A 21,128-nucleotide genomic window follows, 5' to 3' on the forward strand; every position below is an offset into this window, starting at 1 on the left:
CGTCGGTTTAGGGTGCTCTTGACCTGGCCTTTCTTCAGGATTTCCCCGATTTGATCAGAGAAAGTCCGCCGAGGTCTACCCCTTCCAGCTCCCTCTTCTACTTCTCCCTTATACACTCTCTTTGTTAACCTTCCACTCATTCTTTCCACGTGTCCAAACCATCTCAACATACCTTTCTCAATTTTTGTCACTACATCTTCGTTCAGTCCACACTTTTCCCTTATCACACTGTTCCTAATTCTATCTTGTAATTTTACACCACACACACTTCTCAACGCTCTCATTTCCACTGCATTCACTTGACTCTGATGTTTCTTCTGCCATACCCAACTTTCGCTACCATACATAAGTGTAGGCACCACTTCATATAAATTGTTTTTATGTATAATTTAAAATTTTATTTCCAGTTAATGCAAATCAATAAATACTAAAGCGAATTTAATTGAAGTTATCAAAAACTGTTTCATAAACGATATTGAAAATGTTGAAAAATATTTTTTTACGATTTTGAAATTCGTTAAAATCGTTCATGAACTATGTAGGTACATCTCTGATGAAGCGCGTGCGTGGCAGATGCAACAGCCTCCTGATGACTTTGTCTGAACACTTAGATTGCCGCCTCACAAGATTCTGGGTAGAGGTGGATCACCACCTCTACCCAGAACCCCCTCTAACCCACCCCCTCAGGTCCACCTTTTATCTCTTGTTCCTCTCTGCTCGCAGTGATTAATGTTAACATTAATGTAGTTTTAAAGTTTAAGTGTTTTTTAATGTAAGTACTGTAAAGTGTGCCGTAGTGTGCTGTAGTGTGTGTAAACATAGGGTGTAAGTTATTCTATTTATTTATATATAGTCTTAGTTACTTAGCTATATTTTCCTAATAAATGAATGCTCAATGTGATCATCGTGGTTTAACACAGAGCCAAAACTGGCTCGAAAAAGTTTCACAGATCTCGTTTTAATTGTTAACTGATATCAAATTTAAAATCGTAGTTTTATAATCTGTACAAATTTATATAGGTACTAAAATTAAAACTAAACTAGCCATAAAATAAAACTACTTAAAAATTAAACTAATATTAAATAAAACTAAAATTAAAAGATATACTAATAAACAAATTAGTTATAAAAAGAATACCCCTTCTAAAGCCTCCGCCTGCGGCAAAGATCCCATAACGCTGGCCGCGTTACCTCTCTGTATTGCCAGGGATATACGCTGGGAGAGGTAAGCGCCAGCCCTATGGTCTCCAGTGGCGTCGATCAGCCGTGCCGACAGGGCCCCCATGAATGTTTTCATGTCCGCCGACCAAGGTCCCATTGTCTCCACAGCAAGCGCCGCAAACTCATAATCTTGCAGTAAAGATGAGTATTTGCGGCGCTTGAGTAGTTGGGCCTGGTCGGCAGCAGCGCCGGCTTGTGCGCGGGTAGCCTGGATGTGGGACAGCGCAAAGGTGTCTACGCATGTGGCGTCCCACACCAAAGGCCTACCCAGTCTCCACGGCACCAATGTGGCTCCATCCGGTCGCTTGCCATCGTCTCTCGCCATGCCTGTGGGTTCTAAAGTAGCAGGCACAGAGACGGTAGCAAGCGACCGCCGAACCAGATCATTAATAGTGCCGTGGCGATATAATCGGCCGGCGCTTTTGGTGCATGAGAGGCCATGTCGGCCTAGCCAGTCCACGTCCTTGCCGCATGCACAGGTATGGGCGGAGCATATTTTGGCTCCAATTCGCAGGCAGACCGAAATCCTCAACGTATTTTTGTCCAAAACCGTGCCAATATTGCGCGAAGGCAAAGCGTTCAGCCAGAGTCCCGATTCATTAGTAGAGACAGCTAGTAGGCGGGCGCGATCTGAGTCGTCCGGACTATTTTCTATAAGAGAAGCGTGAGTTGCTTTAAGACCAGGGATATCCCAAACTCTCTGGATATGTTTCGTGGCCGGGACATCCGCTCCAGAGCAGGTATTGCACCAAGCACTTTCCGCCTCCGCCAGGCTCGCTATCTCAGCGCCGGATATCTGGGGAAGATTTAAGATTTTACCGGCTAGAGACAGCGAGCTGTAAGCGGAGGATAAAAATGCGGGCAAGGCCACACTGGTCGAGGAGCGGACACCCAGGCCACCGAGTCGGACAGGGAGAACCGCTTGGGACCATGATCTGGCGTCGAAGTTGATATTTAACTGATTGAACGGGAAAATGTCGAGGAAAACCACGGTGGAATTGTCGACATAAAGGTTACGGAAGAGCATTGGCCGATCGATTGAGGGACGTCCAGTGTAAGTTTAGGCTAGAATGAGACTTACGTTCGCGTCTAAACTTTCATTCGCCATAGCTAAACCTAGCCTAGAACTAGGGAATGCAATCTCGAACCAAGATTGGCGTTTCGAGATCTCACGTGAAAAATCTGATTAGAAAATGTCGACCGTCGAAAGATTAATCTTGACAAGATCGAGATTTGACAAAGTAATTAAAAATATTATATAAAATTTAACAAAACAATCATATAGATAATTGTGTACGCCCAGTCCGCCTAATTCTTTTTCCGGACAAATAATTCACACTCATCAATCTCGCTCGAGATCTCGAAAATATTAATTGAGCGTTCGACCGAGATTGAATTTCGCAAATTCGCTCGTGATCTCTCGAGATGGAGATTGCATTTCCTGAGCGTCAGTCTTAGCAATCTGAGCCCTAACTCAAAACATTATGCACGTCTAGATAGGTTCGACAGAATATGATGTAGAAACAAAAGCCGATCCCTGAAATTGTCGACACTGCAAACGTTGTTCGGAAGATCATTAAACTAAAAATTTCAGGGACAAGTTTGTTATATTGATAAGCTTGTGTGATAGAGATCCTTACACAACTAAAAATAATGTTATAATTATGTAGCTAAGAGGAGTAGGAGAAGACCGGCTATCAGGTAAGACTATCTACAAGCTCTTTCGTCGTTTCTAACTCTTACCTTTGTACAGCGTTGTAGAGAAGTTCTCCCTTTCTGACTGTGCCTAAGCGAAGCACGTTTACAAATACTTATAGAACTCTTGAGTTCTTGCCCTTAGACGATCTTCCCAACCAAACATTGTATATGCCGTCTTCTATTGATCTTACTTCAGATTTTTTTTGTCATCTTTCAGACAAAAGTGTCGATAAAATATAAGCCAGGTGTTCGTTGTAACCACGGTACAATATGGTCAAGCACCACCCGTTTATCAGTAATCGGTGATCAGACACCGCGGCGGTGACCGCGCCGTCACGCCCCAGCGGTTGTCCTCGCCTCTGCCATCATATTTTACCATTTATGTAACAACGTAAACAAACAGGGTAGCGGTATCATTTTCTATCACCGATTGTCATCTTGGTTAGGCCCCCAGGTGTTCTAACGTTGTAACCACAGAACAATATAGTCAAGCATCACCCGTTTATCAGTGATCGGCGATCAGACACCGCGGCGGTGACCGCGACGTCACGCTCCAGCGGCTGTCCTCGCCTCCGCGATCATATTTTACCATTTATATGTAACAACGTAAACAAACAGCAAAGTTATCAGTTTACTCTTTTTCTCATCGGATTTGTTACATGTAGACAAAAAGGTTTTTTACAGTGGTGAAAACCCGCAAACCAGAATTCTATAACCATGACCATAACACACGCGTTCATCTAGATTTCTTAGCGAACCCTCTGTCCCATAAATAGCACTTTTAAACTCCAGTAGTTTTATACAGGTACGTGTTGTTTTCTTGATTGCAACCTAAAGAGGCCTTAACTTCTTGCCTGCCAATGCTATAAGTTTTTGGAAATTGGGTTGGGCTTGTGCACAAATCACACGAGGTTTTTTCGGCTACTTTTTAGGCCCTCACATAACCTCACGTGTATTTTTGTCATGCAACCTAATTTTAAGATAAACAGTATTGTATATAGTAAATCTTGTTTATTTTTCTATTTGCGTTATGAGTGTGATGTATATTTATTATACGCGCTCCACATTTCGTAAAATAGACTGGCTACTTTGAAGTGCGAAGTGAAGATTTATGTTAAACGAAACCGAGAAAAAGTATTTCTTCTTAGTGTCGTTCACTGTAGAAAAATACACGTAAGGTCTCCTCATACCCCACCCCCCTTCCGAAAAATGATCTGTCGTGATTTTTTCATGACCCCCCTATCGAACCTTGCGTGATTGTACACAAGCCCTGTCTTACGACATTTATTTGCTTTCTTTATGATATGTTTCGATAGAAATATACGGATATTTTATCAAGTTAATCATGTATTTTGCAAGTGATATAACTTGCAAGTTATACCTTGACTTTGCCTTCTAAATAGAACAAGTAACTTGAACTTGGAAATCAAATCATTTTATAACAATAAAATAAAACATTTTATACTATAATATTATGTAATACTTACCTGACTTGCCGTAACTAAATAACGCATATTATTATTCTTGTAGATTTAAATATAAGTGTTGAATTGTGGTTCAGATTAAATAGGCAAAGTAGTTAGTGGTCATTTACATACCTTAGTGCTAACCGCAACGAAGGAACATTTTTTCAAAAGTCCGTATTTTTGTTTGCGTGTGTCTTCGAATGCAGACTTTGTTGTTATGTTATATAGAGTCCAATATAATATGCATAAACGTTGTGACTTAACAATTCTTTACGATGAAACTTATAATATAACATAGCACACACTCCTAGGAGGCAATAAAACGTAGATATTATAAGGACCTGTTGCCTAACATTGTACTTATTGATATCAGAATAAAATAATGGCACGCACAACACCCAATAAATCAATAAAGTACCTACTTAATCACCTACACTTACCTTAATTAACTATAGATACTTAAATACTTAATACTTCTCAACCAAAATGACAAAAATAATCACAGGTATACAACTATACAGCTTGCATTAGAATTGAACGATTTTTAGAATAACTTCCCTGTTAAATCAAATAATTTATTACTCACGAGTGTTGAGTGATAGGGTAAAATATCGAAAATTTCAAACGTAGGGACATAGCTATGGTTAATATTCATCAAATTATGTAAAAATATTTTCCATAAGTAGTGTCAATATCCAGAGAGGGAAATGGGGACTATGTTTGTATGGAGAAACGGCCGTCCCCTTTCCTCTTACATATAAAATACAAACTACTTACAACTAGATTTATTAATTATTTTTTGTTTCTTGTTACAGCAATGTCGGCCGATGGGTCGACGACGGACATTAATGGACTCCTCAACGACACAGGTGAGAATAAGTATAAAAAAAAACTAGACATTATTTTGTATTTCATACGTAGGTACTATTAAATTAAAAAAAAACTCATCCGACTCAATCAGTTATTTAATCCGACTGAACTTATGTATACTATTTAATTTAACTTACATAGTTTGAAAATTTCATTTAAATTTTTTCAGCCATCTAGCGACTAATCTTGTAACTAAAATGAGAAGGATGTGCACTGAGGTACCTTAGTCATGTTTCTTAGCAAGTAGTTTAGCTAAATGACGCTAGATGGCAATACTAGCTACGCTACGTAAGAACTGCTTCAGTTTATCGCTAGGTGGCGCTAAATTCAAACTTGTGAGTCACTCTAAGAACCACACATAGATGGCGCTAGTGGCGTAGAAACATAAATAGCAGAATGTCGACCGTCCGTGTTTATGGTTACTAATAACTACACATAGATGACGCTACAGTTAACATATTCAATGATGTACATTATATTTTTAGTATTTTCTATAGAATAAGCTTTTGTGTTACTTTTGAAAGATAAATGCGATAAATAAGAGGCAGTGGGTCAAGAATACTGTCTAGAAAAAAAATAGGCGGCACAACTTATTTCAAGAAATTCATTTATTTTCTACTTTATTAAAGGCAAGTCTTATAAAGTAGGTATTAAGTGCACTTTTCGTGTATATTATTTGCAAATTGAAGTGACATTGACGGCTTTTGTGTTTCTTATTTATCTTGCTGGACAGGGACAGACTTTAAGAGTCCATTTAGGTAATAAAATATAACTTACATACCTACATCTAAATACCCCTTTATGACTTAAGTAATACTAATGCGATACCTAAATCGTAATCAAATACCAGGTGGCAAAACGTTTTCTTGCTCTTGCTGTTTCCCAGCAGGGTAGACTGCTTAGTCAAATCATCATATATCATATTATATCATATCAGTTTGTTTTTTCGAACTGTCAAAACGATTAGCTACTATGGAATCTCTATCAAATACAAAACAATGACGTCACGGTCAAGTTATCTATTCCTTATAGTTCTTTCGGATTCTGTCGTGTCTGAAAATAACTGCGGGTAGGTTTTCTAATATTTTTCTGGTGCTTTATTTTGCGCATAGTTAGCAACATTTCTATTGATCCTCACAAAGCCCAATGTGCATTACAATGTACACTATGTTTCAATATTATAGAAACTTTCGTAAACCAAATAAATAAGCAATTCTGTTGCTTGATTTGCTTACTCAAACACACAAGGTTCAAGTTTCAAATTAGGAAAAAATTGTATGTATGGTAGTTACAAGGATAGAATTTGATGCTGTGCGCAGACCATGGCTTTTATTATGGTTACACCCCCCACCTTTGGAACCAGCTCAGCTTCCAATATTTTCTCCAGTTCGCTCGATCCCCGGCGTCCTCCTTTAGACCTTTTCTTATACCTGGGCGGCACGTTTTCTCTCTTAATTCTCACATACCCTGCCACCATAAGTACCTATATTACCTGCCATGTAAATCAATGCTTGTTATGTACGTCACGCGACGAAGCCCTAAGACCTATTGAGTAACTATAGAGCTATTAAATAATAGGATTAATTGTAACTACCGCGTAAGCGACCTATTTTTATAGGTACAGGTAAATAGGTAGCGTACAATTTACCTGTATTTAATTAACAAAATTAATTGTGACGTTATCATAAGATATCATTTGGGTATTAATTTTGTCCCGGGTCCCGTTTTTACCCTTTGGGTACGGAACCCTAACTGGGAACTACTTATATCTACCAACCATCACTGAATGATTTATAACAGTCATACTCGTATCGTACAGTATAGGTACAACTTATATAGAGTATTACAACTTTAGAGAACTATCCACTAGTTACTTAGCTTTTACTAGAACTCATTTTGCTCAGTAAATCTAAATAGACATAAACACCTACTGGTTATTAGGAACAATCTTTACGTCTTTGTGAATTATTGTTGACACAATTACGGAGAACATAAATGTGAGCATAACTCACGATCTCATTATGTTCTTAACACTTCAACTAGTACAAGTTGGTCTCTGATTAGACATACCTGTCACAATTACCAAGACCACACGAATTCTGGTTTTCTAACCAATGGACTAAGTCATGATGTCATAATTTCCAAGTCACGCTGTGACGCCAAAGTTATGCGTTTTTATTCACGTGAATCGCATCCGGTTTTTTACTCACAAATGTTTGTTTTGGTGTGACGTTTGTAAGTCTTGTTTAAACCACACTTGACAACAACGTCAATGCGGAGAACATTTTTGGGTCACAACAACTCAATCGTAATGCGTAGTATCTAATACATATACATGCCTACATGGCATGGGTTTTCTTCAAGTCTGGGGTAGATTGGGTCAAGCTGTATGGAAAAAGTGATATAAGGAAGTGCTAAAGGATCACCTAAACGCGTTTGCTATCGATCCTGCACGTTGGGAGGCGCTCGCTACGAAACGGTAATCTTGGCGGTCTACCGTCTTCGAATCCACTAAGTCGTTTGAGGATAACTGCTTCGCGACATCAGACGTAAAAAACCAACTACGCAAGGAAAGATTTAAGCCCTCCTACGTGTATACATACAACATGGCCGGTCAAGTCTACTGCTGTGAATGTGAAAGGACGTTTAAGAGCATGTTTGGCCTGGTCAGCCACATAAGATCTCATTAGAGGAGAAAACCCCTGATTGCTGAGGTCGCCGTCATCGAAATCGATACAATGTGGAGGACAATAAATATATATATATATATATATATATAACTCCTACAGCAGATTTCGCATTTTTCTGCCCTGCTTGTTTGCCTTTCAATCTTTGAACGGGGATAGCAAGATGAAATACCAATTCCCGGATGTAGTTAGGTTTCATGTTTCCCTTTACGCTAAAGCATCTGACTTTCTTACATAATACCTATACGAGTAGGCGATGTTACGCAGACGTGGCTCACAAAACATGTATTTTCAACAATTAGTGCTAACCTGCCACGTGGAACAGCGGTATCCTATTGTTCTAGAACTACGTCAATGGCCGAGATGTTTCAATAATAATTTCAGGAAAGCAAAACATCCATCGGAGTTTGGTTAAGATGTGTATGCATTGATGCGGAGCTGCCAAAAACAAGGCATTGATAGGTAACGTACTCGTAGATAATATAAACTGAAATGGATGTCTTATACATACCAGGTAAAGAAAAAATGTCAAAGCCCAGTCAAAGTGGCGGAGGGACTCGAACCGGCGTCTTTAGCTTACGCGGCTAACGCCCTGGACCTCTAGGCTACCTTGTCACCTGAACCCCTGCAACCTGAGAATCCCCTTGTAACCTGAGAAATAATTTCGTAAACTAATTTTATTATAAAAATGTTATAGGTACAGTCAGCATCAAAAGTAGCGGATCAAACAAGGTTTCAAAAGTATCTACCATTCTGTAACAGCTTAACAAAAAGTGATGGTTCTTTAAGTAGAACAATTAAGGCTGTAAAAGATATACTCTAGAACGTGAATTGTAGAGATTTATCTATATTTGGAAAAGTTATCCGGAATATTAGATACTTTTGGCGCGTTGTTCCATCCGCTACTATTGATGCTGACTGTACATAGTTTCCGGTTGGACCCAAAAAGAGCGGTTTACTGGTTAGGTTTAGCGTAACTTTGTTATTACGACTGTGGTAGCCACATCAAACGCCTAATCCAGAAATTGAGGAAGGACGTGTTTTCTTCACAAGACATCTCTTTACTAAACATTCAATGAGGAAAATGTATGCTTAAACAACCTGCTTCCAACGTCTTTTAATGTAAAATAGCTATTGAAAAGTAAAATCAAGGAGTAATAGTGTCAATCTTCATCTTTCTAGCGTTTGCCTGGTATTTTAACAAACAGTCATACATATTAGGATATACATACTTTAATATCTTCCCTCTTTCCCGCCATTTGGCCCTGTCTATGCACACTCATTCTAAAAATAAGGAAGATACAAAAAATAAACCGTACAAAAATTAGGCAATAGACCAGAGTAGTTGACGCTCTCACACAAGCTCTATCCCAAAAATGGCGCTGGGCTGGCCACATATCACGCTATACTGACAAAAGGTGGACCATTGAAACAACAAAATGGAGAGGACCACCAGGGGAGCGGTGGTCTGACCGGCCGCAGCAACGTTGGGCTGACGACCTGACTCAGGCTGTGGGAAAGCAATGGATGGAAATAGCTTTGAACAGAAGCAAATGGATTGAGTTGGAGGAGGGGTTCACCACTAAGCAAAAGAAATAAATGTAAACATAGAAATGTTAACCAAATTTCGTGTGAATAAATGGCTTATTTATTATTTATGCACACTTCCGCCACTTTTCACAATATTAGTCCGGCCATCTCCGTTTTGGTCTTCCTCCGTCCCGAGATCATTCCTGTGGTATACATTCTAATTTTTTAATTTATTAAAATCTTTATGTTGTTGCAAGATTTTCCACAATGAATCCCAATTATTTCATCGATATTATCTATTTCCGCAATGTTGGATTTGCGGGTTTTATTGTTTCATTCGTTGGTAAATGTCCCATTATATATATAAGTTTTTATATATTTGGAATAACGAGATCTCTTCAGGTTAAAGGTATTGTGCAGATAAAATATTCACTTAAAAGTCCTTAGAGATATCCTACCCTTAAAACGATTGATTTCCGTCTCTGACTTACCCGGCAACTCAAATGGAGATAGTTATTGTAACAACTAGCGCGAACTATCGATTTCCTGTACTTACCTAATAACTCGACATTTCACAAACTATATGCAACTCGTTATTTATAGTTGGAAACCCACTGTATAATAAGTTGTTGGCGCCAACACTTAGTTTATTGGGCTATTTGGTAGAATTACGTGTTAAATCAGTTGTAGATTTGACACTGCCACTGTTAGGTATCACAAGCAATTCGGATAAATTGGTAGAAATCCTTGAACCCCAGCTGATGCATAAGCCAATGGATTATATATAAAAAATCCTCCAGATATTGGGTTGGTAAAATTATAAATATAAAAATTACCCGTTTCTTAACCCAACAACGGTTCGGCAGCTGGCGTTAACGTGCCTTCACGAACGGGAAGAACTTGTTGCTGGCTTATGGTTTGTGATGTATCTGTGGTCTATCTAATAGTTTAAGTACCGTTTTTTTTCCACAGAACCTAGTTACGTATAAAGTACATACAGTTGTTAGGTATAATAAGACGAATGGAAACATTTACGGAAATGAGAAAAATATTTTCCCTGAGTCACAACGGCAAATTATCCAAATGATTAATTCACGACGCAATGGTTGTTGTGTTAATTATTTGTCTGGGAGTTAATTGTGGGTTACAGTCATAAACATGTGTACAGTCTTGAACCATACGTCATTGATATAGGGTCTAAGCATGTTTACATATTTATGACCGTACCCAGCATCCGTGACCGTAACGTGATATTCTCATTGTAGATAATTAGGTGCTGGTGGGCAAATTGGGAAGGATGGATGACAGGTTAGGAGTATAAGTTAGGAGCACTTGCCTTTGCAAGTATATGTGTATATAGTGATATACTACTACTCATTACGATTAGGAATATTATATTAGTTATGAAATCAATACCTAATGAATGTAAATGTGTTCTATAAAACACTAGGTACAAAGTTTTGTTTACTTCAACAATTTTTTGTGACCCAAACCAAAGTCAAACAAAATGACACTGTTTTGAAACGACGCAGATGTACTGATTAAAACCAGTAATTTATGCCAGTCAGGTTAACGTCCTCCATGCAACCCAAATAAATATTTAATTTGCGCCTGCATCTAACGAGATTCAGACGTCACTATCAAATTTATTTTACTCCTTTGTTGAGTCTTCCTGAATCACCTGTTATTCCGGATGTATCTGATTGCCCTAGCCTAGTAAAAATGACGCACAATCATAGGATATTAAAAGTACTTATGCTATTTTTACCACTAGTTTAATATGAAATACGCAACTATGTGAATCTTGATTAAGATACAGAAGTGGTTATGTAGTGTAGTCTAGTAGTAGGTACGTCTATCTGCTTCCTTATGCGCAAAATGAACAAAGAACATCTTTTGTATTAAATTATGTATTGCTGTTGCATCTAGACAAAGACTAATACCTAAATGTAAGGAGGTAAATATGAATTTTGTTGATAATGCACGCAGAGTAGGTAAATACGATTTAAAAAAGTACACAGGCCTACGCTTATGAAAAGTTGTACCTACGTATACCTTTGCGAGATCTCTTTCTGGTATGTACAGGTAACCCATTTTAATAACTTTTGTAATTTTGCGAACATAGAACATTATAAATAATAAGTAAGATCGCTTGTGTGGTTCAAACAATTAATGTTAACGAGTATGAAATGCAATTCCTTACTGGTGCCACATTCACATGCCACCACATAAAACTAATTTTGTGAAAAGTTCCTACCTATGACGGCAATGTACAAGATCAATGTAACAAAATTTGCGGCGTCTTTCAAAAGCATGTAAAAAAGCGGCCAAGTGCGAGTCGGACTCGCGCACCGAGGGTTCTATACAAACCTGTAGGTATATAATATTATATGATGTAACTAAAAATTTACGGTTTTCGCAATTTTTCCTTTATATAAGACGTTGCTTCGTACCAAATTTCAAGATTCTGAGTTCACGGGGAGTACTGCTTCAGCTTCAAGGGCCAGTAGACCTGAGTATTTGATATAAATTCCAGCTTGATACCTCGACGCGTTCCTGAAAAAAAGGGTCTTGACAGACAGACAGACGGATGGACAACAAAGTCATCCTATAAGTGTTCCGTTTTTTCCTTTCGAGGTACAAAACCCTAAAAACAGCCCCAATTTAAGGATAACTCACGCTACGAAGGTCTGGCCCGGGCCGGGGCACCCTACACTTCATTTTTCTATAGAAATCATTCAAATGACGTGATCACCGATCATAGAAAGAGAAGTTTCGGGCGCCCCGACCCGGGCCCGGACGATTCAGGCGTGAGTCATCCTTTACTCAATAACAAACCTTATCTTGGCTTTTTACTATGTAAGTTCATCTACCCAAACAAAAACAAACTATTAGCTTAGGATATAGGTCACACATGTCTTTTACAACGTTAACATCTGTCCAGGCACAAAGAATTGCTATTTCAATGAGCCGACCTAAATTGCGGGAGGTCCGTATATTTAGAAAAATAACCATCGTGTAGGTATAGATAGATCATAATATTCTAATTTGGTCAGACTGTGTTACTAAATACACAATGTCAGATGGTTTCTAGGCTTCGGGTAATTTCGTCTAGACTTCTCTTTCTTTTGTCTCTTGTCTTTTGTTTCTTTTATCCGTGTCACTAAATAGTCACGTATTGAACGTTCTAATCACAACAATAATGCGGCAACGACAACAGCAGCGCAGTTTATATATTGCTATTTTTAATTTTCTATCTTTTTACCTGACCTCGTTTAGTGACGGAAATAGGAGACTAGATAGCTTACCTAGTTTGGAAACTATTTAAAAAGTGCAGCGGTGAGTTTACGAGATGTGGTTTGACCTAAATGAAGTGGCGCCAGGCGCGTTGCTACACCCGGTGTAAGGTTTCACCGTACTAGAAGGAAAACTAAGGTTTTTCCTAGTCTTGACATTTGCAGACAGGTTATTATATCCGTGTGGCCTCAATAAACAGCTAATTTTCCTTGCAACATAAAAGATCTGAAGTTCTTACAATTTACAACATCAAATTGATGCCTATAAACGCCTGCTCCAGAGGTGTCAAACAAACAAACACGTTGCCGTTTTAAAAACCTGTACACTCCTTTTCTGAAGAACCTCGTACTGTATTTCCTCGAGAAAACCTCAGTAGAGAGTTTATTCCGTACTCAGAGCTACGTCAATTTTAACGTTTAAGGGGAAACTGTGTTGAGATGATTGTGACCTCACACAATCCTCATCCTGACACCAGCCCGGACCCGGGTACGTCCTTAAACTACGTCGAAAAGAAAGGCATGGGCATTGTGTGTGTCATCCCGCTTTGTGTGGTAGGGCACAGCACAGCGGATGTCATTCCAGATCTAGAGCAGAGCCCAACTGGGGAAGTACGTCCACCTTACAGAAAACCGCAGCCAAATAACACTAGACCCTACTCATAGTGTTGTGTTCCTGCCGCAGAGTAAGGTTGCCAGAGCTCAACGAAGGTGCGGAGTGTTAGGGTCAGCAACGCACGTGTAACTCCTCTGGAGTTGCAGGCGTACATAAGCTACGGAGACTGCTTGCCATCAGGCGGGCCGTGTGCTTGTTTGCCACCGACGTAGTATAAAAGGAAAAAAACTGTATTAAGATCATTGTTACCTCACACAATCCTCACACCAAGCTACCATAAAATACAGCTCAGTAAGTACTGGCTTCCTTTTCTGCAAAGTCTGCACTTGTGCAGTTATCAAAATTACCGTTCATTGTTATGTCAGAAAGGTTTTACATACCTAACAGGTACTACTATGTAAGAATTACACGTGCTCAAACTCCGCAAATTGTTTCGAAACAGAAACGAACAATATTAACAATTTCAAAAAGAAAGAAACGCAAAGCAAGAGCTAGCTATCTTCTTCATTTATTAAAATTAGTTTATTTCTATGCCGGCGAGCTATCAAATGTAGTAATTAACCTACCTGACCTATCTCTGATATCTGTCAAACTAGATGCCATCATTAGGCACATGCATATTAACGTTGTTTAAATAACATAAAAGTCACTCACATATAGCTGATACGTGATATCTAAACTAGACTTGTCTGACAAAATGAGCTTACTGACATAAAACGAGCACGATCAAAGCTCGATTTCTCCAAGCATCGTTAACCTATGATGAAATACCACCATCTCATTACAGCCATTATCTCACCGTGTGGCTTATTCCGCGTGTTATCTGGGGTCAAGTGGTGTTTGTTTGTTCTCGCCCCCCGTGGCTCGCAATAAACGCTATCTGTTGGCTTTCCGTAATACCCGTTATTTAGGTTGCGTAGCTGAGCTATATTGGGGGTATTTGACACTTCGTTGACGTTTCAATTTCGATGTTGACGTGTTTTGCTAATGTCACAAACGAGGTACTATTATTGAGCTTTTAGAGTGATAATACCTATTCTGTTAAACGGGAACCGATCATCCGGTATTTTAATCAGAAAAGAACACAGAATCTCGGCACACCGTGCCGCCTAGTGCAAATAAAAATTGGAACGTATTCATCTCGGTAGTCATAAAACTTGGTTTAGGTGGGATAGGTCAAAATCTTCAAAGGTTATAAAGCGACAACTATGTACATTTTACAATCGCTGTGAAACAAAACCTAACTATAAAATAAGCTTCTCTATCCAAATATTGTTAGTGACTCCAATAGGCCATATGGAGTTTCAACGGACATCCTGCTTCGTCGGGAACAAAACCAACATTGCCGCTCCCTCCCATGATGTTCAGATAACATCCATACTGTGTCCAATGTGATTTTATTATTGTTAGTTACCATCCGCTGTCGTGCAAGTATGGTGGTCGTGCTACATGTCATTTATCGCATTTTTATCCACAGCGGTAAAAGACATCGACGCGATAGCTATAAGCCCTTTGCTATCACCAATGGCTGACGGTTTCAAATTAGCTTAATTATATCAATGTTTGAATTAATTTAAAGTAATTTGCATGCGACAGCCACTCATTAGCAAGCTTCAGAGTATTTTTAGCATGGTTAGACTAAAGTGAGCTATGGAGTCGTTGTTAACATTAAGATGAAAGTCATGCTCATACTCATCCTCATTGATTAAGTTCATCCGGATCATTTTAAAATATTCTGACTACTTATATGTAATACTGTTTAGTGTTTACATGTAGTAAGTAATTTATAATCAATATTAGCTATATTGTTAGCTATATTGCAGTCTCATCGCTTCAATATTTTCTTTAAGTACCTAAAGAACTATATTGTTGCGATATAGAACTTCGTATACATAGTCACTCAAACTCATTCCTATAGCTACGTGTTCTATGGATATTGATTGTTCTATGGATTTATTGTAGTACTTGCATATTATTTGTTATTTGTCAATGAAGGTGGTGGGGTATTTTTTATAGTTATTATTTATTTAATGAATTATAAATAAATAAATAAATATTATAGGACATTATTACACAAATTGACTAAGTCCCACAGTAAGCTCAATGATTGATTATGACTAATTTTAAAGGTAACAACGACTACATAGCTCACGTTAGTCTTACCGTGCTAAAAATACCTGAAATCCGAAGCCTGCTCATTAGTTAGATATCTCTAAATTTTCGGTCTTAAAAGGTACCTATAAAATGACCGTAGTTCTGTAGAAAGCGACCAACTTTTTATTTTTGACCAATTGACTTACACCATAACTACTGAGTTATCCAAATCCACTGGGATTTGATCGCTTTCTGCATTGATAAAAAATGGAATTGGTTGTTTTCTGCATAACATTTTAGAACTGTAAAATTTTAGAACTGTTTTTAATTTTTTTTTTTTACAAAATATACGTAAGCTACAAACGTTATCCTCATTTACCAATTGGCGTAAGATAACTTATTATTGCCAAATTTGGGTCATCTCTTGTAATCAAGGCATTGTTGTGCTATCGATGGTTCGATTTTGATAGGATCGTGCGTCAGTGACGACCTTTTCTCGACAAATATTTACTACCAGCTTATCGCAGTGAGAAATAAACCAGTGCTAGTATACAAAATAGGCTGTTAACATTCTTGATAAACATTTATGTTTATATCTTTATCTCAGTGTCATGTTTTCTAAAGAAAATATATGTTTTTTTTAACGAAACTGGATATTTTATTAATAGGTGCATTTCGTATTTCTAAAAGGGGGATACCTCAGTTCGTAAATATAGCAGTAGGTAATATTCTTATCAGTAGGTCAATGGCAGTTAGTCATCTGTGCTAATTATAGAAACGGCGCCGCTGTTATCAATTATCAAGTCTCGCTTCTGATAAGCTAGGATAGTTGGGGTTTTCGCAATATGATTTCAATAAAGGGTGACATTCCGCAAAGTAATTTTTACATTGACCTTAGAAATCCTATTCTCTGTCTTAGGCTGACGATCAACTGTTCTTTTTTTAATATTACGAGTATAAAAAGACAAAATTGTATTTAAACGTATAACAATTTAAAGGAGAGTTCTTTTCGTGTAACCATTAATTATTCATTTAAAAGCTTATAAGTTCCATGTAACCAATCATACTTAATTCTGTTACAAGTTTATGATAAAATTTATGTTTTGTGTATGCACGCATTCCATAGATCATTTACTCACTTATGCTTTTTTCTATTTCAGAATCAGATCTCACCGGCCTATTGCATGTTGGTAAGTACACGTTCGGTAAATTTTTATTTACATAGCGTATATTAGCTTATTATTTGTAGCTTTATTTGATGTTCATAAGCGCAATGTACATGCCTTGTAATATGCGTACTTGAAAATAACCTATCATACCACGTCCATACGTACATTTTTAATTTCAATATCGATTATTAACACATATATAAGTAACAGTAAGGAAATAGAATTAAAATTTAACAAATTCAGAACTTAAAGTACAAATTTTAACACAATATCTCCTCATAGTATGTATGCTTTTATTTGATGTCATTAACAATATGGTAACATTTTATTCGAATTAACCATAAATAGGTACTTACATATTGATGAAAATTCTCAAAATGTTCTTCTCGTCAGAGGAAGAAGGATTTCAAATGGCTGATTTACTCGTATTATTCGAACTTCTTATTTTATTTTTGTTAAATACATGTCAACAAAATACAGTAAATAACTTGAAGAAAAATGCTTAAAATAAAGTACGTCTTGAAAACATCCAATCGTGGCAGACGGCGTTTTTATGCTTGCAAATATGACAAAATCGAGTCGGGACGATTGGATAACCAATATATATTTCACCTTGAAACTGACAATCCACTTCGAGCTGGATTTAAACATAGACTATTGTTCTCCGTAAATTGGACCGTCTATAAATAGCAATAGGTCACCTAATGTTGTGTAATAGCAATCGTTTTCAGCGTGTGTGGGAAATAGTAATAGCGCTACTCATAATGGGTCGAAGCGAAGGTCTTATTTTATAGAGATCTTGGAAATGTTGCAGTTCGCTAAAATTAGGATGGAATGTGTCTATAATAAAGTTATTTAATGAACATATATTTTGAAAGCTGGAAATAACATCTAGATGTAAGGACACACGCCGGCACGTACCTACCTAATATATGGTTATTGGGAACCACTACTTATAGGAGCTAACCCCCTTATTCATAAACGTGTACTAAAGTTACGATGGCGCTAATCATCGTTTCTCCCTTTCCGACGTATTGGTATGATGAAAGGGACAAACGATGATTAGCGGCATCGTAACTTTAGTACACGTTTATGAATAAGGGGGTAAATGTATATGTATTATAAAATATCTAACTAAAAAAATACGGTCAAAGACCCTATCCCACGGTAAGAGAAACATAGTTTATTTTGCTTGGGGCAAGATAAACCGCACGAGGAAAGTCTTTAAAAGTATTTATAAGTAAATTTTATTTATGCATTAGTTTTATTTCTAGTATTATCATTTAAGTAATTCAGTTTTAGATATATTCAAGTATTTCTAACTATTTATTTTCCTTATACAAGTATAGTTGTTAGCTTTGTAGCTGGCCCCCAACGGCTTATCCTTTGTCTATTGTTAACTAAAACCGCGCGTGCTACTTACCTGCAAAACAAGGGCCGGGTAACTTTAAGCGGTTATTTAATTAGAACTCCTATGGTAACTAAAATAAGATTCAAAATGAACAAATAAAAAAATTATTTGTGATTTCTTGTGTGGTGCCTATACGGTTACCGAGTGCCGGCGAGTTGAACGCTACCGAACCAGTCTAAAATGTGTCCTCGATATGCGGAACAAAGGCGCGTTATAGGAGAGCGCACCTACACTGGTTTTTTGAGCGTTGGACTAGCCCGCGCTCAGGTGCCAATTAGAATTATTAGACCCTTTTTGTTGCAGGTAGTGGGACGAGCGGTTTTAGTTAACAATAGACAAAGGATAAGCCGTTGCGGGCCAGCTACAAAGCTAACAAAATTATACTGTACTGTTACTCTTGCCCCATGGTTTATTTTACCCCACTTTAACCTAAAATCATTGAAATAGGATCGACCGATATATTGAATGATATATACCTAAAGTTCAGGCATGCGGAATTGGTGAACGAAGTTGTTTAATATTTAGTTAATTGTCTAGACGAGACGACTCAGACCCAAGAAAACCTATTACTGTGCGAATCGGACTAAAAATATACTAACCAATGGCGGCAAGTCGATCATTTCGGTTTATGCCATAGCAACAGAGATGTACCTATTATATAATTGTACCAATATTTTTTAATAAATAAGTCATAGTCCGTTTTCAATAACCAGTAACAAGTATATGTTTGAAAGCATATTTTGTGATACGGTTATGACTACTAGGAGTTGTGACAGATTGTATGCGAGTTTTGTTTGTTTTATTTAAATTACAATTTTACTACACAACTGCCTAAATAAAGGAGCCTAAGATTATATTAATTATTTTACTTTTTGTAGGTTTGGTTGTTATCAGACTACGATGTAGTACTTACCTTGATGCATATGTATCGGTGTTGGGCAAAATGGAATTAATTTGTAATTGCATTACGCATTCAATTACATTTAATGCTATTACTTGTAATGTATTACGCTCGTAATTGAATTAAATTTAATTTGAATTACCTGGTAATTTTTCATTGATATTACATTAATTCGTAATTGCATTACGCAATTACGTTGTGCAAACTATTTATTACTTACACAAAAAGGATCAAATTTACCCACGTGGAATGGTTAAGGAAAATATTCTGTCTAGTTTGAAACATTTAATGGATAAACATTTACCAAAATACAATTTATTTTACTAATAAGCATTTAAAGGAAGTACTTAGGAATAAATATATATTTAGTCTTAAACACCTACTAAAAAACTTACACAAGTAAGTAAAAAAAAATAGTTTGAGGATAAGTTACTTAAAATTGAGTTGCAAAATTTGGCCTTATCATATTAAATTAAAACACAAACCCACAAACAAGTATGCTATATAAAAACAATGAAAATGTTTTACTAAGTGAGTGTAATTTGTAATGCATGAAGTAATGCTTTACGAATTAAAATTACAAAATGTAATTTCTAATTGCATTGCGAATTACAGTTTGTAATTCAGTGAAATTTTAGTGCAATTAGAAATTACATTTCCGTAATTTCAATTCATAATTCAAATCACATTTTGTAATTGCAATTCATAATTCGTAATGCAATCACTTTTTGCCCAACACTGATCCAACACTGATATGTAGTATCCTTGTTTGACCATCGAGACAATCTGTCCCTACACAATTTTAGAGATATTTTAGTGATCTTACAGACATAACAAAGCTATTATATGCATATTGTTGGTTGGTACCTGTTGTTAGCTAATATATTGGGCGCCAATGTTTCATGTAAACCTCTAACAATAGAAAGACACTGAATCCATCAGTCGTTATTTTCACGGTTGTATTTTTTCGTAACTATTTGGCAGTCAAACAAACGTATGCAGTGAACTATTTCCTTTCATGTGCAGACAGAATCTTAAAAATAAATATGAGCTAAATATGTGAAACTACCACCGACTGGAGTAACACTCCCGGCGCAAAGGTGCTCATCATGTTCGCTGATAGCGTAGCCACATTGATGGAGAGCCCAACGCCCAGTAAACAGAGTCTTGGATCTTAGGTATGTTGTAAACAATATTTTTGTTAAGTTATCGTATTAAAATAATTAAATAACAACGAAAAGAAACAGGAAAATGGCCCTAATTGTGCACGTTTTATTTTAACTACCACGAATTTTATTATTTTATTTTGTAGTCCTCATGCATCGCTCGTTATACGACATTCAACCGCCGGCATTTCCGGACCCTCGTAATTAGAAAGAGTACATTTTTGTTTTTATTTTAACTACCACGAATTTTATTATTTTATTTTGTAGTCCTCATGCATCGCTCGTTATACGACATTCAACCGCCGGCATTTCCGGACCCTCGTAATTAGAAAGAGTACATTTTTGTTTTTATTGCAAAGCAAAACGTGTTTAATACACAGTTTGAGCATAAAAACTAAACAGCACGACAAAAGTAAATAAAGGCTTGTAAATGTCGGACAAACAGACGGACGGATGGATGGTTAAGGGCAAGAGTTTAAAGGCACTTCCAAAGAGGCGCACATTTCCCAATTAGGAAGATAGTGCGTCTACCCTCCACTTGTGCTTCTAGAAAAGCAATTTCCATCAGCGCGCTTGCTACATCTGGCCTTAGCCCAAATTATACCAATGTACGAAGTACCACCAATGTACATTAGTTTATGGAAAATTGAGAGTACAGAATAGATGTGACCCTATTGCGACGCATGCGATTCAATTGAGGCTCATGAGAGCAATTGATGTCACTCTGTCTTGGACCATACGCACAAGATCAGCGGTTAGCTCGGAACGGATAGACCAAGCTTTGAAAAAAAAGGAAAAACTTACAAAGCTATAAGAAGCTATGCGATCAGCAAATTTTGAAAGACCCACTATAAGGTAGACATGATACAATCTAACCTAGATCGCAAGAAACCGCTAGACGAGGACAGCTCACTGCGATGCTCGTTTTTTGGGTCATATAATCAAAAACAATGGTGGAATATACTAAACGAATACTTGCAGCTGATGTGTCAGAGAAACATTCAGT

General features: G+C 37.3%; 1 protein-coding gene across 3 annotated transcripts in view; it reads left to right on the forward strand.

Annotated features, from left to right (window-relative positions):
• Window positions 1-21,128, forward strand: part of LOC133520442 (uncharacterized) — a 307,562-nt gene that overhangs the window by 159,962 nt on the left and 126,472 nt on the right. For 2 of the 3 annotated variants that reach the window (XM_061854855.1, XM_061854858.1), the window contains exons 2-3: window positions 5,201-5,254; window positions 16,636-16,665. In XM_061854855.1, coding sequence (XP_061710839.1) covers window positions 5,201-5,254; window positions 16,636-16,665 — 84 coding nt within the window. The remainder of the gene's footprint in view (window positions 1-5,200; window positions 5,255-16,635; window positions 16,666-21,128) is intronic. The other variant, XM_061854856.1, reaches the window with a different exon arrangement.

The sequence above is a fragment of the Cydia pomonella genome, chromosome 8 (genome assembly GCF_033807575.1).
Source record: "Cydia pomonella isolate Wapato2018A chromosome 8, ilCydPomo1, whole genome shotgun sequence".
Classification (NCBI taxonomy): Eukaryota; Metazoa; Arthropoda; class Insecta; order Lepidoptera; family Tortricidae; genus Cydia; species Cydia pomonella.